Here is a 17,297-nt window from a genome sequence, read left to right on the forward strand (position 1 = left end):
ATGTCGAGCTATGAGAAACTATCTCCTTACTTGGAAACAGGTGAGGATTGGTGAAAGGAGGGCATCCACCCATAGAAAATCTACCTCAACAAATCTCATCTGACCTATACAAGCATGGAAAAGTAAATATTAAATGAGGATGACTTGAGCCATTAAAGTGCTTCATTCTGATTTTATATCTTCTGAATACCATTCAAACAATATGCAGTTGTGGTTTAGCCCAAGGTAACCATGACTGAGCTGACTTGTGATCAAGAACATTCCATCCATGACAATCCTCTCTTTTTTTTGTATATTCAGATCTATATTTTCCCATGTGTTCTCTTTTTTTTTTTACTTCTTTTTAATAATGTAAAATAATTTGAAGGAGAGTTGGCTGCTATTTTAGCAGATCAAACCACCATATACAAACTAACATGTTGATTTAAAATGGTGTGTGTTATTTTGTTTAAGTATTTGATTTGTAAAGATTCTTGATGTGAATTCATGTCGAAACAAAATCTCATTGTGTCTTGGGAGAGTCCTTATTCCAATCAGAGAGGAAGCATATCATTGATGAAGTCACAAACAGTGACAAACAAAGGGCTTTTGCTAACAACCGACCGGTTGTTAACTAGAACATTAAACAAACGATCAATTAGTTGGTTAGATATTTAACCAACTGACTGACAATTAACAAGTGATATTGAACCAGTGTGTGTTATTATTGGTACCATGACCCTTCCAAGACACAATAAGGTGTGTGTTACCTTGATAAATTGTACCAGTTTATATTGTAAATAATGTTTACCAAGAATTTTCGGTTCTTAATTTCCAGGTCATACACACGGTGGTCAAATGTTTCCCATGATGATAGGAGCCTATCTTATAAATCCCTTCTTTGCTGGACTATACCAGTACCAGGGACGCAGCTATGTCTATGTATCTGAGGGGACAGTGTATTGGGGTATACCAATGAGAATTGGTAGTTCTATGGAAATAACAGAAGTTCTTCTGACAAATAGATAATAAAACGCAAAAGCAAAAACAACAGGTAATTATTCTTAGAATTCTAATTAATTCTGTACGTTCTCCCCACACACAGACAGGTGTATAAAGTATACCATTCTCTATGCCTTGCTTTCTTTCTCTCTTTCTGGCTCTGTCTTCCTTTCTCTCTTCCTTTTTCTTTCTCTGTGTCCCTTTCCCTTTCTGTCTTTTATCTTTTTCTGTCCCTTTCTCTCTCTTTCTCTTTTTTCACTCTCTATCTTTCTCCCTCTTTCCCTCCCTCTCTCCATCCCCTCTCTCTCATACACACATGCACTTACATATTTATTAGCATCATCATCCACTTTGTAAAATAAGGTTAATTTTACCATCTCGTATTCAGTTGTGTTATAAGTGTTCATTAACGATGTGGCCCTGCAAGAAAGAGAGAGAGATGATGATGTCTGACCAGAATATAAACTCACTGCTGGTCCCCTCTATATCTGAATTCTAGTAGAATGCATGAATCTGAGGTTAAGGAGTTTGATTTCCAGCCACCTGATTCCAGTATCAATCTTACTACACTGCAGCTTTGAGAAGTGCCTTCTACAACAGCCTTGCTTTGACAAGTGTCTTGTGAGTGAATTTCAAAAGTGTGACCTCTATAGCAGTACCATCGTGTGCAAAGGAGAAATCAAATATGTTGAATATGCATTTGAACATGGCAATAGAGCTGCCGGAAGGCATTTTAATATTAATGTAGCCAATGTTCGAAGCTGGCGTAAATGGTATGACAAACTTAAAACTGTGCCTAGTAATAAACAGACAAAAGTAAAAACATACAATCAAGATTATCCATATCATTACATTTTTTTTCAGTCAGGAATATCCATATCACTATGTATGTCAATGGTGCTCCATTGCGATAGGTAGAAACTCCAAGCAATATAAAATATGGCCTGGACCGTGATTACCAGTATGAACATCAGACATCAATAAGTAGTTTACCATTTAATGGTTTTAATAAATTTATACAGAAAAAGTAAGCATTATACCATCCAGCATAAATCATTATATTTAAGCCGTTATTTTTCCGTAAAAACCTTTTCTGATATTAAATGAGTCAGCTTCCAGTTTGAATGTTTACATTTTGTACATCTTTTTTCAACAAAAAAAATTTCAAAAAAGTTCTGGAAATGATCTGCTCACATAATTTACACATCCACTAAAGTCTATTTTTATTTTTGTGAAAAAAGTGTGCAAATTACACGAGTTTTTACGATTATTGAAATAACACACCTCACATCCTCTTGTTGCATAATTCCTGGTCCTAAATATTTTGGTACTGCAAGTGGTTGGCATTTGGAAGGGCATCTGGCTGTAAAAAGCATGTGAAAACTGACCTCACCTATGCTGGTGCCACATAAAAAGCCCTCAGTCCACTCTGCTGGGTGGTTGGTTTCAGGAAATGCCTCCAGCAGTAAAAACCATGCCAAAACAGATGCTGAAGCTTGATGCAGTCTTCTACCCAGCCACCTCCTATCAAACCATCCAACTCATGCCAGCATGGAAAGCAAACTTGAAATGATGATTGCCAGCTCTCTACTCTATACAATTATTATGCTTTGTCTCCTGCCCCTCCAAATTGGCTATACAGGTGATGAATGCTATTCTCTTAAGAATGTCCCATCATCATCACTCATGCAATCAAATCCCACCATTCTACAATCTTTAAGTGATTCACTCAGAGCAAAACAAGTGAAGAATGCACCCCACAACAACTTAGAGCATGTAACCTCCCACCACAAATATTGAATGTGATAAGACAATCAAAAGCAAAAGATTCTTCTATATGTATAGGCACAGGCATATGGTTGTGTGGTGAGAAGCTGGCTTCTCAACTGCATGGTTTTGGGTTCAGTCCCACTGTGGTACATTGGGCAAGTGTCTTCTGCTATAGTCCCAGGCCAACTAAAGCCTTATGAGTGAATTTGGTGCACAGAAACTGAACTGTAAGAAGCCCATCACAAGATAGGCTCCATCAAATGCCAGCAAGAAAAAACTAAAAGTCGTTGATAGCTTCAGTTACCGAGGTGACCAAGTCAGTAGCAGGGGTGGATGCTCTGAGAGCATATCTGCTAGAATAATAATAGGTTGGGCAAAGTTCAGAGAACCCGTACCTCTGTTGGTAACAAAGGGCCTCTCCTTCAGAGTGAAAGGCAGATTATACCTCTCTCTGAACAGTCATGTTACATGGCAATGAAACATGGGCTGTGACTGCTGAGGACATGCATAGGCTTAAAAGAAATGAAGCCAGTATGCTTCACTCGAAGTATAATTTCAGTGTGCATGTATGACAGAGTATAAGCGTCTTGAGAGAAAAGTTGGGCATAAGACGAATTAGATGTGGTGCACAAGAGAGACAAATGGTGGTGCAGCATCTGGTGCACAAGAGACAACTGGTCATGTGATGTGTATGTGGACAGTTGTGTGAAGAAGTGCCAATCTCTATCAGTGGAAGGAAGCTATGGAAGAGGGAAATCCTAGAAGACATGGGACAAGGTGGTTAAGCATGATCTTCAAATGTTGGCCCTCATAGAAGCAATGACTAGTGACCAAGATCTCTGGCGATGTGTTGCATGTAAAAAGCACCTTCTGTACTCTGGGCCTCACCTATCGAACCAAGTGGAATCATATTTGTGGCAAATATTGGTGGCATGCAAACTGATAACCATGCCAGCGGCACGTAAAAGCACTCATTACACTCTCAGAGTGGTTGGCGTTAGGAAGGTCACCCAACCATAGAAACCATGCCAAATCAGACTAGAGTCTGGCGCAGCCCCTCAGCATACCAGCCCTAGTCAAACTGTCCAACCCATGCCAGCATGGGCAACGGATGTTAAATGATGATGATGAGTCATCACGGTTTTACATTTGTTTTCCATATTGGCATGGGTCAGACACACACATAAGTAAGTGTATTTGTTTGTGTCCCCCAGCACCACTTTACGACCAGTGTTGGTTTGTTTATGTCCCCATAATTACCTCATAATTATTTGGCAAAAGAAACCGATAGAATAAGTACTAGGCTTGAAAGAAAAAATATTCTGGAGTCAATTTGTTCAACTAAACCCTTCAAGGTGATTCTACAGCATGGCCACAGTCCAAGTAAAAGGTAAGAAAAAAGATAAAAGACATCCCTCACCTTGCAAGATCTCTTATGTACAGAATTGCATGAGACTATGGCAAGAGAGTCTCTATTAACTTTTCAAGAACACCCCTACACTCCACTTATCTACTAAGATAGCACTTCTTAGCACTCTTTCTAGCAAAACCACTGCATTTACTGTCTACTTTACTTCAAACTATACTCATTATAAATCTCCTTCCAATTTCTCTTCAACATTTATACATCAGTGCCTGTAAGAAGTCTAAACCATTTCAACCAACCATTTTCTAAAATAGATTCAATATTTTATTTTCAGATGTGCATCTTGTGATCTCAAAGAATATCTTCTGAAACAATCTTAAACAAAAGAAACAAAGAAAATGTTTTTGACATTCGTTTTACCATAAAAGAAAATGCTACTTGATGATCTCGCAGGTGTCAGAACAGGAATATGATCAACATAAACAGCAGCTGATTCTAAGAGTCATTTGCTATGAACACTGTGAAAGTCATGAGTCTACTAAATAATAGTAGTGTGTGTGTGTGTGTGTGGACACATTTATGTGATTGTGTATGTATACATGCATGTGTGCGTGTATGTTGTAAAACAACAACTCCCAGTGATCAAAGAATAATTCCTTTATATGAATGGATTAAGAAGCTGAAACATTCCAGAACATTTCAGTGTTATATTGTTTGTAAATTTTAAATTATCATCTATGTGTCCTAGTAAATTATTTCACTTTGGTTAATCATATCTTTCCGAAACCTCACTTCTACAGATTTACAGATTTTCCCATTTTCTTTAAGCAATTTGTGATTGTTATGGCTTCCTGCATTTTAAGAATACAAAAACCTCCTGCAGTATATTCATGTTATTTATGCAAAATATATTGTCTTTTTTAGTTCTTAAACTTTAAATACTAATTGCTCATCTAGTGTGTGTATGTGATTGTACTTGCTTTTATTATTTACAAAAGAAACCGATGGTGGCACTTATAGATTCCATTGAAAACCCTTATTGTTCTTTGCTAATTCATGGAACTTTGAAGAAGATCAGACTTCCTAGGCCAACCTCGCTGTCTATTTTTCCCTCAAATATATTTGGTTGCTCAATTTCGAACAGAATATCGTGTGCATCAGCCTTACTAGTCTAGAAAAGTTTATAATGAATGGTATTGTGTTTTTACTCCTTCCTCATGCTAAATAACAAAAAACAAACCTCCTGCTAGAGTTGTCTAAACTACTCACTTGTTTATATATATATATATATCACCAGACCATCAGACGTTGTTACACATCGCTGGTCACAATGCGTTCGCATTGTTTTAGCCTTTGAATGACGCCACCCCGCTGGCTAAGCGAGCAGGCCAATATATATATATATATATATATATATGCATTTTATTTTTTATTTGATTAATCTTTTTACCATTCATCTTCACTTCAGTTTCGATTTATCTGCTCATTAGTCATCTTCACATGCCACATTTTCTACAAGCACTTTTTGGAACATACAGAGATGCATTTACATATACAGACACAATAACTCTCTGACAAACAGACAAACAAGACTGTATGCTAGAACTTGTATTGTTAACACAAGATATCAGTGGTCTTGTCTGACATGACAGTCTCATATAGGTGTTTTGGAACTTTTGAACTACAAATAAAGGTTTGACAATAAAATTTTGCTTATATATATATATATATATATATATATATAATTATTATCATCATTTAACATCCACTTTTCCATGCTTGCATGAGTCAGATGGAATTTGTCAAAGTAGATTTTCTATATCAGGATGTCCCTTTTGTTGCCAAGCCTCGCTTATTTCCAATGGTAACAAACTGGCAGAATCCTTAGTCCACCATGCAAAATGCTTAGTGCCATTTCATCTGTGTACATTCTGAGTTCAAATTCTGCCATGGTCAACCTTGTCTTTCATCCCTTTGGGATTGATAAAACAAGTGCCAGTTGAGCACTGAGGTCAATATAATCCACTTACCCCTCCCCTAAAATTGCTGGCCTTGTGTCAAAATTCGAAACCAATATTTCACCATGGAAGACTGGAAACAAGCAACACTGCTTTATGAGATAATGATTCTCATTTGCAGCCATCACATGATGTCAAGATAACGACACAGACATATACACACATACACACACACATATAAAACTGGGTGTTTTCAGTTTCCATCAACCAAATCTAGTCACAAGGCTTTGGTTCACCTAGAGTTATAGTAGAAGACACTTGCCCGAGTTGTCATACAGTAGGATTGAACCCAATATATTATAGTTGGGAACAAACTTTTTAACCACACAGCCAAGTCTGCATTATATATGATGGACTCTCCTGTAAAAGATGATATCTGAGCATTCAGCTTTTGCCAAACGATCTGCTCAAATGATTTGTTTATAGTGACCAAATGTATGTACTGTACATTAGCTCCTTGCTCTGTCTCCATCAAATCGACATTGCATGAACAGGTGCACTGTGTACCACATGTCAGATGTTGAAGTGATCGTAGAGCGACATGAGACGAATTGTTTTGATAAAGGACACAACACACCACCCGGTCTAGGGATTGAAACCACGATCTTGCAATCAGGAGTGCAACACCCTAACCACTAGGCCATGCATTCTCAAGCATTACACACATACATGTACACACACTTTTGAATGTTGATCCTGATGAGACATGAACATGTAATCCTCAGCTCCAGAGGCTGATGCCTTATTTATATATATATATATGTGATATATATAAGGATTACTGATTGGTGGTGGGGATGGGGATATTCTGGTAGAAATTGTAAAACACCCAGATATGGTACTTCATGATCATGAAAGTGATACGGTAAAGTATATAGAAATCCCTTTTTGACTTGGCAAAATGGAAATGCTTATAAGAGAGGTGCTATGGTCACTTGAGTTATTTCAGTCTATGTCTATTGCTGACATGGCACAATGGAAATTAGCAAGGAGTCTTATGAGGTTTGAACTCAGAAAGAGAGAGAGAGAGAGATGATACTTGAGACTAGTGTTTTGAAACTGTAGATAAAAGTTGTATGCTGTGAGGAAGGAATATCTACTCCTTCAATAGAACTCTTCATTGGAGAGAGAGAGAGATGAAGTATTTGCTAGTATTGTGGGATAAATAGATTGGAAGTAGAAAGGTTAAAAGAACAATAGTATAACAGCGAAGAATAGAGTTGGAGGTAAAGAAGGAAAGAGAGAGAAATAAGGAGAAGCATGTGTTCGTCGAGTGGATAAAGATAAATGAAAGTGAAGGCAAAAAAAGAATGTCAGTTGATTTGACAAACATTGAAAGAGGAAGTGAGAATATAAGGAAACACTAATCAAACACAGACATGCACCACCACCCCACACACATACATGTCTGCATGTGTGTGCACATGCACAAGCATTACATATAGTATGTGTACATGTATATTGGTACACGTTTTGTGTGTATGCATGTATATATTTAAGTAAGTTGTATGTGTGTATATATATATGTATGTACGTAGTGTGATTGACAGCACATATATACCATGTGTGTAACAACAGAATTAGCAACAGATGCCCAATAAACATAAAATCAACAAATATTGAGTGCACTTTTGTTTTTGTTTATAAACATAAACCTCTGTGTGTTAAGGGAATGTATGTTTGATAAAAGTATACGTTAACAGGTGTCATCATTACAGTGTAACATGTCACAGATGATTTCTTTAGGATAAATAGCTTCTCAGCTAAAACCTTGCAAGCCAAAGAACTGTAATAGGTAATGAGATGAAGAACTGCAGCGAGCAGAAACCCCAAATAAAACTGATAGAGGGGTCTTTTAGTCCTCTCACATGAGACAACCTTTCTAATGCCAGAAGTGTTACAGAATGTACTTTGGCCACTCCATACAACAGACATAAAAATGAAATCAGTTGATTTTTCTCTTTGCTTTATGTATAATATGGTGCAGACCATGAGGAGTAATGTCCAATTCCACCTGTGTCAGCATTGAAAAATAGAGCTAATGTGATGATGATGTATGTATGTGTCTAGACACATGTAAAGATATGTCTATACAAAAATGTAATATATAAACAGAATCCAAGGAACTGGGGTAGCCAGTGTCAGCAAAAGATATACATTGTAATTCATGAGTTGGGAAACGAAGAGAGGAATCTGACATTTTTGGACTGACCATTTGAGAGAGAAGGAGAGAAAAGCTGAAGTCAAGTATCAAATGTCAGATTGCTTTTTTCCCCATAACATACAAACTTTTCTGTATATGTGTGTGTTACATATATATCCTTATCATCATCATCATCATTGTCATCTTAGCATGCACCTTTCCATGTTTACCTGGGTAGATGGAGTTTATTGAGGCAGATTTTCTGCAGCTAGATGAACTTCCTGTTGCCAACCCTTGTTTCCAAAGAAGGTGATATTTCTTGATAAGCAGAAATGTTTTTGCAGAATATTGGAAATGAATGATACTGCTTGTATAACAGTGATACTTATTTACAGCTGTCAAGCTATATCAAGAAAAGGATATATATAAACTCACACATGCATGTGTATGTGTGTGTATATAAATATACACAATCATTTAATGTCTTCCTTCCATGCTGGCATAGGCTGGACGGTTTGACAGATAGTTTGAGTGTGGCTGCTGCCAGTACCACCTCACTGGCACATAAAAGCACCCACTACACTCTTGGAGTGGTTGGCACTAGGAAGGACATGAAGCAGTAGAAAGTCTGCCAGGTCAGATTGAAACCTGGTACAGCCATCTGGTTCGCCAGTCCTCAGTCAAATCATCCAACTCATGCTAGCATGGAAAGCGGACGTCAGACAATGATGATAGTTAGTGAAGATATTACATACATGATCGACAGATCATGGATTCAATTCCTGGACTGTGCAGTGTGTTGTGTTTTTGAACAAAATATTTCATTTTACATTGCTCCTCAGGTGGGAGAGTAACAGAATTGTTGGCCCATCTGCAGAGATGCCTTATGATATATCTTCTGGTTCTCTACATTCTGAATTCAAATCTCAGCTGCCTGGAGAAGGCAACAGGAAACCACTCCAGTGTTCATCCCAAATCTAGTCATGGAAGCTGAAATTCCAGTCATTTACTTAATGGTGGCAGGAGAAGGCATGGGCCCTCCCTAGTCAGAGAGTACGGGAGAAGGTTCGCATACACAGGACCTGCCCAAGGGCAGACCACCACTCGACTATATATGTATTATTTCATTTTATTTTGTTCCTTTGCAAGGGACATCAATTTCAGCTTAGTTCTGAATCTGTTTTATTATTAATGTGTAATCTCACAACTCGGTCATCTTACATTGCCCTGTTTCCTCTCAGCTCAACAATAACTATCATACTTGTTACTATTATTAGTATTAGTAGTAGTAGTAGTAAATGTATTTTCGTTGTTAATTTTACAGTAGTTTTCATTAAGCTTTTTTAACAGCATTAAAGAACACAGCAATAAATATGTCTACTATTTTATCCCCTTCTGATCATCCACCACCACTGCCACCTCTATGGAGGATGTACATGTTTTATTCCCCCTGGCAATTCAAAACCACCCCTTCCTCCCATGTATATGTGTACATGTATTTGTATGTCTGTGCATGAGTGTGTGCATATATATATGTATGTATGTATACACACATATACATATGTAGGTGGCGTGGCTATATGGGTATACATGTGTAATCTATATGTTTGGTATGTGTATATGTGAGAGTGCATATATATATATATACGTATGTATATTCATGAAGCATTGGTGGGTTATGTATGTGCACATTTAGATTCACCATTGCTTAAGGCCACTAAGTGCCTAATTAAAATATCCCCACTTCTTCAACCCTTGCTGATCCCCTCACCTCTGCATGCAGTTCCTTGTACCTGAAGATTTTATAGGGATGAGGAAAGTGTAATTTGTTGAATAACAAATACTTGTTTCACTGGACATGTGCAAATATGCTTTGCATGTTGACATTCTTAAGATTTTTTCCAGATGCCAAAAACAATCCCCAATTACTGCCCCACTCTTCCAAAATCCACTTCCTTAGAGCCATCATGACCAATGCCAGCAGAATAAACAGTAAGTTTGATGAGATTGTTGAAATGCGAGAGCAGAAGCATGTAGATGTGTGCTGTTTGCATGATGGAGAGGAGCTTCAGCTAGATTCCTCACAGCAAAGACACAAATTCTTTTGCATAGGTACCAGTGAGTCTTCAAGTTGTGTAGGTATACTTTTGGCAGAAAAATGGAAAATAAAGTGAGGAAGCTAGTCAGGCTTTGTGATAGGATTGTTAAACTAAGTCTAATATTAGGTAATACAGCAGTAGATTTATCTTATCATATACTCCACATGCAGGTTTGGCAGATGAAAAATCTGATGCAAACAGAAGCCAGATTCACTACATTTGCATCAGAAAATGAGATGTCCTCCTTGGGTAAGGAATGTACAATCCAACATAGATTAGTTGTTAGTATCTTCAGACTTGGAGCTAGAAGAACTCAAGATGCAAATTGTGAAAGTTTAAAAAGGTCTATTGAACACTCAGAGATTTAGAGATATCATAACTGAACATTCAACAAGGAGGAAGCGACAGAAACATAAAACAAAGGACAACTGGAAGTTCTTATAAGCCAACCTAATGAAGGTGACCGACCAATTCTGAGGTTGGTGCGAAGTTCCAGCTAGATCAAAGGTGATGTGGTGGTGAAACAGAAGTAGACACAACCTTAACTTGGAAAGATTAGAGAAATGGGAGGAGCGGAGAATTATACCAGAAGAGAAGCTAGGTGGAAGGGAAGCAGATGCCTATGATCTGCAGTATGAGAACAACAGGCATCAGGTGTTCAAGATTCCAAGATAGTGAACGAGAGAAAATAGATGCTATAGGAGAAAAGTATGTATGGATAATGGAACACTTGCACTTAGGTTTTCTGAAAAAGGGGGAAAAAAAGAAGCATAGAAGTACAACTGTGAAGGACTATTAAATATGAAAAATGCATGGGAGAGAGTCTTCTCAATGTGAATCTGATAGAGAGACCAGTCATTCTAGTTGACAGTAATTTAAAGATGAAGTAATTTAGGATATGAAAATAAGGAAAGCCCTTTGGCCCATCAGGAATTACTGCTGAGGTGCTTAAAATAGCTGGTGACATGAGATGCATCCTAGTCACTCATATAAGGTAATCAGATTGTACTGGAAAGCATTATACTCAATGACTGGTGCAGCAGTTATTATATTCGGTTGTTAGAAGGGAGATGCCGTTAGAAAAAAATAAATCCAGAACAAAAATGTCATGGAGAAAGTTACAGCTCAATCAATTAGGGACAGAATTAGACTAGATGGAATGGAGTTTGTTATTGTGCCAAAGAGTGCTATCACTGATGTTCTCTTTCTTGTAAAGTTGCTACATGTAAATTATTTAACCGAAAGTAAAAAGTGTACTTGCATTTGTTGACTTGGAGAAAGCTTCTCCCTAATATGGTGTTCCCTGTGAAAGCTAGGAAGAGATAAATGGCCTGTGAAAGCCACACAAGCCATGCACAAGAGCACTGTCAGTAAAGTGACAGTCATGAGTACAATAACAAATTTAGTGTGAGAGTTCGGCAGGGCTTGGTTCTCTGTCCCATCCTGTTTATCATAGTCCTCCAGGCCATAACAGGAATTTAAAACTAGTTGCCCATGGGAAATCTATGCTGATGATCTTATTTTTATAACTAAATATATAGATTTGAAAAAGAAGTTCTAAGTGCAGAAACAGCACCTGGAATCAAAGAGCTCTAACTTAGCAAAGACTGAAGTTCTAGAAAACAGGAAACCAGAGAGGACACTAAGCCATTCAGGAAAATGACCCCATTCAATATGTAGAAAATGCTTGATATGCTGGTCACATCCATGTACACTCACTGCATTCAGCTATGTCTATCTCACTCCTACCTCTCTTTCTTCTACTAACTGTTTCCCAATGAATTCTCTACTTCCCCAACACCTTGTCACCTTCCTCCTCCACAACACTCCAACACTCATCACTTCTTCATTGTCATACTTGTCTCTATCTCTTTCACTCGTCCCAACCATTCATTTTCACCCTCATAATGTGGATTCAACCTATCCAATCATCTTTACCTCTTTGTCTCTCTCTCTCTCTCTCTCCCTCTCTCTCTTTCTCTCCCTCTCTCTCTCTGACACACACACACACTGAAATCCCTGATGCAACTGTTGCCTATGCCCTTTCCATTACCACCTACCCTCCAGTACTGTTCCCTCTGTTATGCACTTCACTGCCATCCAACCCCCAACCCCCCCACATGTGAAGAGCAGGAAATCATTAACAGCTACTTATGTATTGTATTTGCTTAAACATATACAATACAACTAAACCTGAGAGTTTAAGCCATAGAAGATGAAGCTAATTATATTCAGTTATAGGGCTTTACACATTTGAATAAGCTACGGATTTAAAATGTTGCAATAAGTGTAGTGCCTGCAGGACCAGATTAGTTCTGACTTGCTATTTAATAATTGTTTTTTTTTAAAAAGCAGCATCTCAGACTTTTCAATATACAGCTTGTCTTTTACTTGTTTTTATATGGTCTTTGATGCAATCTTCCCCAACAGTGTTAAAATATATGTTTGAGTCTTTCAGCAACTATACATATTTTGATAGGGATGTACTAGCTTTTATACTTTTGTCATTAAAAGAAAATTAGGTTGGAAATAAATTTGACTCTACTTTCAATATAGAGTCACAACATCAGTAAATGTTCCATTGTTATTCTTAAATGTACTTTAATATAATTCCATTTTAATATATATGTATATATATATATATATACATACATACATATATAAAGTGGCAACCTGGCAGATTTGTTACCACACTAGAGAAAAATGCTTAGCATTTCTTCCAGCTGATTACATTCTGAGTTGAAAAGCTGCTGGGGCTGACTTTGCCTTTCATCCTATCAGTGTCAATAAAATATGTACTGAGAGAACACTGGGGTTGATATGACTGAGGAAGTTCCCACTCCTTGGACTTTTCCAGTAAGTCCTTCCTCCCCTTCCTCCTCCTTGGACTTTTCCAAGAAGTCCTTCCCCCTCAGCTCCATCCTTGAACTTTTCCAGATAGTCCTTCCTCCCCTTCACCCACTCAGCACCCCTCCTCGGAATTTTCCTGGAAGTCCACCCTCCTTGGACTGTTCCAGAAAATCCTTCCTCCCCTTTCCGATCCTCGGAATTTTCCAGGAAGTCCCCATCCCCTTCCTCAGACTTCTTCAGGAAGTCCCCCTCCTTGGAGGGGGTTTGAAGGGGAGGAAAAGGAGGAACAATATCTTAATTGGTTTTGACATAAGCTGCATAATATTTTTACACTATACCATATGTGAGGCAAGGATCACGTAGATACCAGACAACCAGCCTGTGGTATTATTACATGATGAAATCAGAGGAAAAATCTATAAAAAATTGCTCTCAATGTACCAAAAGCACAAATCAAATCAATCGGAGCATATCAGCTCTCAGAAAGCCCAAAGGAAAGAAATTTAAAAAACAACCTGCTGGTGGGTTGGGTGGGACTCGCTAACATACCACAACAACCCATTGGCAGAACGTGTGGGACCACGGCCAACATGTTAAATATTCAGCCAGACATAGTTGTAGTGTACGTATTTACCTAGATATTAGCCTAGATTTTATTGTTTTAAAATTAAAATGATGATTGATTAAAATAACATGATACAATTCATGTATTAGTCTTGAGAAGCAATGAATCTGCACCCAAAGAAATTATGTCAGTTGCTGATGGTGGTGCAGCATCTGTTGTTGCTGTACAGGCCCACACAGGAGTGGCAGTCATGCATGCAGCAACTGCATTTGAAGGAGCTCTCTACCAGTGCTACTGGCTTTTCCTTCAATCAAATGCATTTCTCTTTGGTGGCAAATTCCTGTTTTTATTCTGCTCCCTTCATCCTCTTGTGCAGTATTTGTCTCCAGTGTGGGCTGATCATTTGCAACTTCCTCCCATCTCAGGACATCCAGATCAAGCAACTTCATATCCCTCTTACAGACGTCCTTGAAACGAAGATGAAGTCGTCTTCGTGCTCTTGTGCCAGTGGTCAATTCCCCATACAGGAGGTCTTTTGGGATCCTTCTATCCAGCATACGATGTATATAACTGAGCCAGCACAAACGACACTACTGGAGCAGGGTGAGTATGAAGACTTTGGTGTTGGCAATGTGGTCAGTCCATTTGATATCCAAGATGTGTCCCAAATTACGAAGGAGAAAGATGTTAAGACACCACTCCTGTCTGGAAGTAGAGTCTCCATGTCTCACTGCTGTAAAGTAGCACACTAAGAAAGCATGCATTATAAACAGCAATCTTGGTGTTTACAGTCAGCTTTTTGTTTTACCAGACTCTCTTTGTGAGACTGGAAAATGTGGATAATGCTTGTCCGATTTGCCTGTTGATCTCATGGTCCAGGGAGAAGGTCATCAGCGATGGTAGAACCAAGATAGGTGAATTGATGGACTACCTCCAGCTTATAGTTGTGTATGGTGATGGTGGTGGGATGCTTGGCACTTTGGCCCAGAACTTTAGTCTTCTTCAGACTGATAGTCACAAGGTGCTGCATTTATTTTTAAGCGTGTGCTGTCCATGCTGTATCATCTGCAAACAGCATGTCTCTAATAAGTACCTGATGTGCCCTGAATTTTGCTTTCAACCTCAACAGACTAAACAGTTTACTGTCTGATCTGGTGTAAAGGTAAACGCCATCAGCTAATGTCCCAAATGCATGTTTTAGCATAACTGCAAAAAAGATGCCAAAAAGGATGGGAGAAAGCACCCAGCATTACTTCACACTGCTATGTATGTTGAATGCCTCCAAAGAAAAACTATCAAATTGAACAATGTCTTTTAAGTCTATGTGAAATGATTGGACAATCCTGAGGAGTCTTGGAGGACAGCCAATCTTGACAAGGATTTTGAACAGGCCACCTCTACAGACTAGGTCAAAAGCTCTTGTGAGGTTGATGAAGGTGGTAAAGAGTGGTTGCCTTTGCTCTTGACATTTCTCATGTAGATGTTGAAGATAGATCATGTTGATGGTGGTGCGTTCTGATCTGAAACCACACTGAAATTCAGGGTATACCCTGAACAGTAAAATGCCTCAGTAATTATTGCTTTTGTCTCCTTTGTTCTTATATAGGGTGACTGTTTCAGTCTCTCATGTCTTGGGGCATTGATCCCTCCTCCCAGCACTGACACAGTAACTTCAGCGAGTGGCTAAGTAGAACTCTCTTTGCACATCTGATGATCTCTGGTAGGATACCATCCAAACCCGGTGCTTTTCCAGGCTCTGCTCTGCTCAGTTCTTCAGCAGTTGGCAATGGGTCCATGACAGGTAGGTGTTCTACAGTATCTAGCAGTGTCCAAGTTGTTATTTTTCTTGGTGTAGAGTTCAGAAAATGTTCCATCTGTCTCTCCAGCTGCTCTCTTTTGCCCTTGATAACATCCCTGTTCTGGATTTGAGTGAAGTGATCTTGCTTTAGATTGGACTGATGGCTTTCTTGATACCTTCATACATTCCACAAATGTTGCCCATGTCAAATGACAGTTGGATGTCTACATATAGTTGTAACCAGTTGTCATTTGCACACTGTCTTACTGTCTTTTGCATGTTATTCCTTGCTGATCTCAATGCTTGCAGCAGTGTCTTTGTGGGTTGGTGTTTGTGCATCAGCAGGGCAGCACACTTCTCCATGGGAGTATTGAGCTCTTTCACACTTACCTCAAACCGGTCTTGTGTCATTTTCCTTCTCCTCCCAAAGGCCCTCAGAGCAGTGCTATGGATGATATCTCTGAGAGAGTCCCATCTCTGCTGAACATTGCTTTCTGGTGGGTCAGCAAGGAGGGTGTTTTCCAGTGTCTTGAGGAATACATCTGTCTTAGTTGGCTGTTGGATTGCCGTAGTATTGATGCACTGCATGCTTGGGGACTTGGCACAGTGCATCATTTTTGGCTGGAGATTGCAGCAAACAAGGGAGTGGTCTGTGTTGCAGTCAGCACTCTGAAAAGACTGAGGCAGGAGGACATTCTTTAGGTGGTTGCATCTTTTGATTATGAAATCTAGCTGGTTTCTAGTGCCCTGTATTGAGCTTTGGTCTGGAAGTAGGTGTTGGTGACACATAGTCCATGGAGTATGCAGAGCTCAAGCAGCTGTTGCCCATTTTCATTCATGTTGTCAACCCCATCCCAATCCAGATACCCTGGCCAAGAGTCATGAACAGCTTCCACTCTGATGTTGAAGTTACCAAGTAACACCGGCTGTTCTCCATTTGGGATCACTTGTATTTTCCTAAAGAGTTGATCAAAAAAACTTGCCCTTGAGAGGAATAAAGGGCTGGAACATAAGCACTGAAGTGGTTAACAGGGCCATCAGAAATGTACTAAGCATTTCACCCACCATGCTAACATTTCTGCCAGCTCACTGCCCTACCCTACTATGCAATAATAATGACACTTCAATGATAATAAACATAACTGTTATTAATGATCCTAAATATAGACTGAATGATTTGATACATTCTATGGAATCTATCAAGTTACACAGTACAGTAAAATTGGCTGAAAGTTTTGGCAGAATGGCCAGCAATGTCAGGGGAGGGGATAAGTTAATTACATCAACCCCAGTGCACAATTGGTACTTATTTTATTGACCCTAAAAGAATGAAAAGCAAAGTTGACCTCAGTGGAATTTGAACTCAGAACGTAAAGACTGATACTAAGCATTTTGCCCAGCATGCTAACAATTCTGCCAGCTTGCCACCTTACTTAAAACAGTAATAAACCTTTCTACTAAAGGCACAAGGCCTGAAATTTTGTGGGAAGGGACTAGTCAGTTACATTGACCCCAGTGTTTCACTGGTACTTAATTTATTAACCCTGAAAAGATGAAAGGCAAAGTTGACATCAGCAGAATTTGAACTCACAATGTAGCAGCAGGCAAAGTACCACAATCATTTCGTCCAGCGTGCTAATGATTCTATCCGCTCACCACCTTATTCAGAACAGTAATAATAATAACAAATACTAATTTAGTTAATAG

General features: G+C 38.8%; 1 protein-coding gene and 1 long non-coding RNA gene across 2 annotated transcripts in view; both read left to right on the forward strand.

Annotated features, from left to right (window-relative positions):
- Nucleotides 1-4,892, forward strand: part of LOC115220936 (transmembrane protein with metallophosphoesterase domain) — a 28,372-nt gene extending 23,480 nt beyond the window's left edge. The window contains exons 5-6 of the mRNA XM_029791142.2: nucleotides 818-1,033; nucleotides 4,452-4,892. Of these exons, the coding sequence (XP_029647002.1) occupies nucleotides 818-1,008 (191 nt within the window). The 3' untranslated portion in view covers nucleotides 1,009-1,033; nucleotides 4,452-4,892. The remainder of the gene's footprint in view (nucleotides 1-817; nucleotides 1,034-4,451) is intronic.
- A 1,554-nt stretch (nucleotides 4,893-6,446) lies between these two features.
- On the forward strand, nucleotides 6,447-11,133 carry LOC118766758. Its single transcript, XR_005002671.1, has 2 exons — nucleotides 6,447-7,930; nucleotides 8,271-11,133. It is a non-coding gene; the product is annotated as an uncharacterized LOC118766758 (long non-coding RNA).
- The last annotated feature ends 6,164 nt before the right edge of the window (nucleotides 11,134-17,297 follow it).

Source organism: Octopus sinensis, linkage group LG17, assembly GCF_006345805.1.
Source record: "Octopus sinensis linkage group LG17, ASM634580v1, whole genome shotgun sequence".
NCBI classification, from domain to species: domain Eukaryota; kingdom Metazoa; phylum Mollusca; class Cephalopoda; order Octopoda; family Octopodidae; genus Octopus; species Octopus sinensis.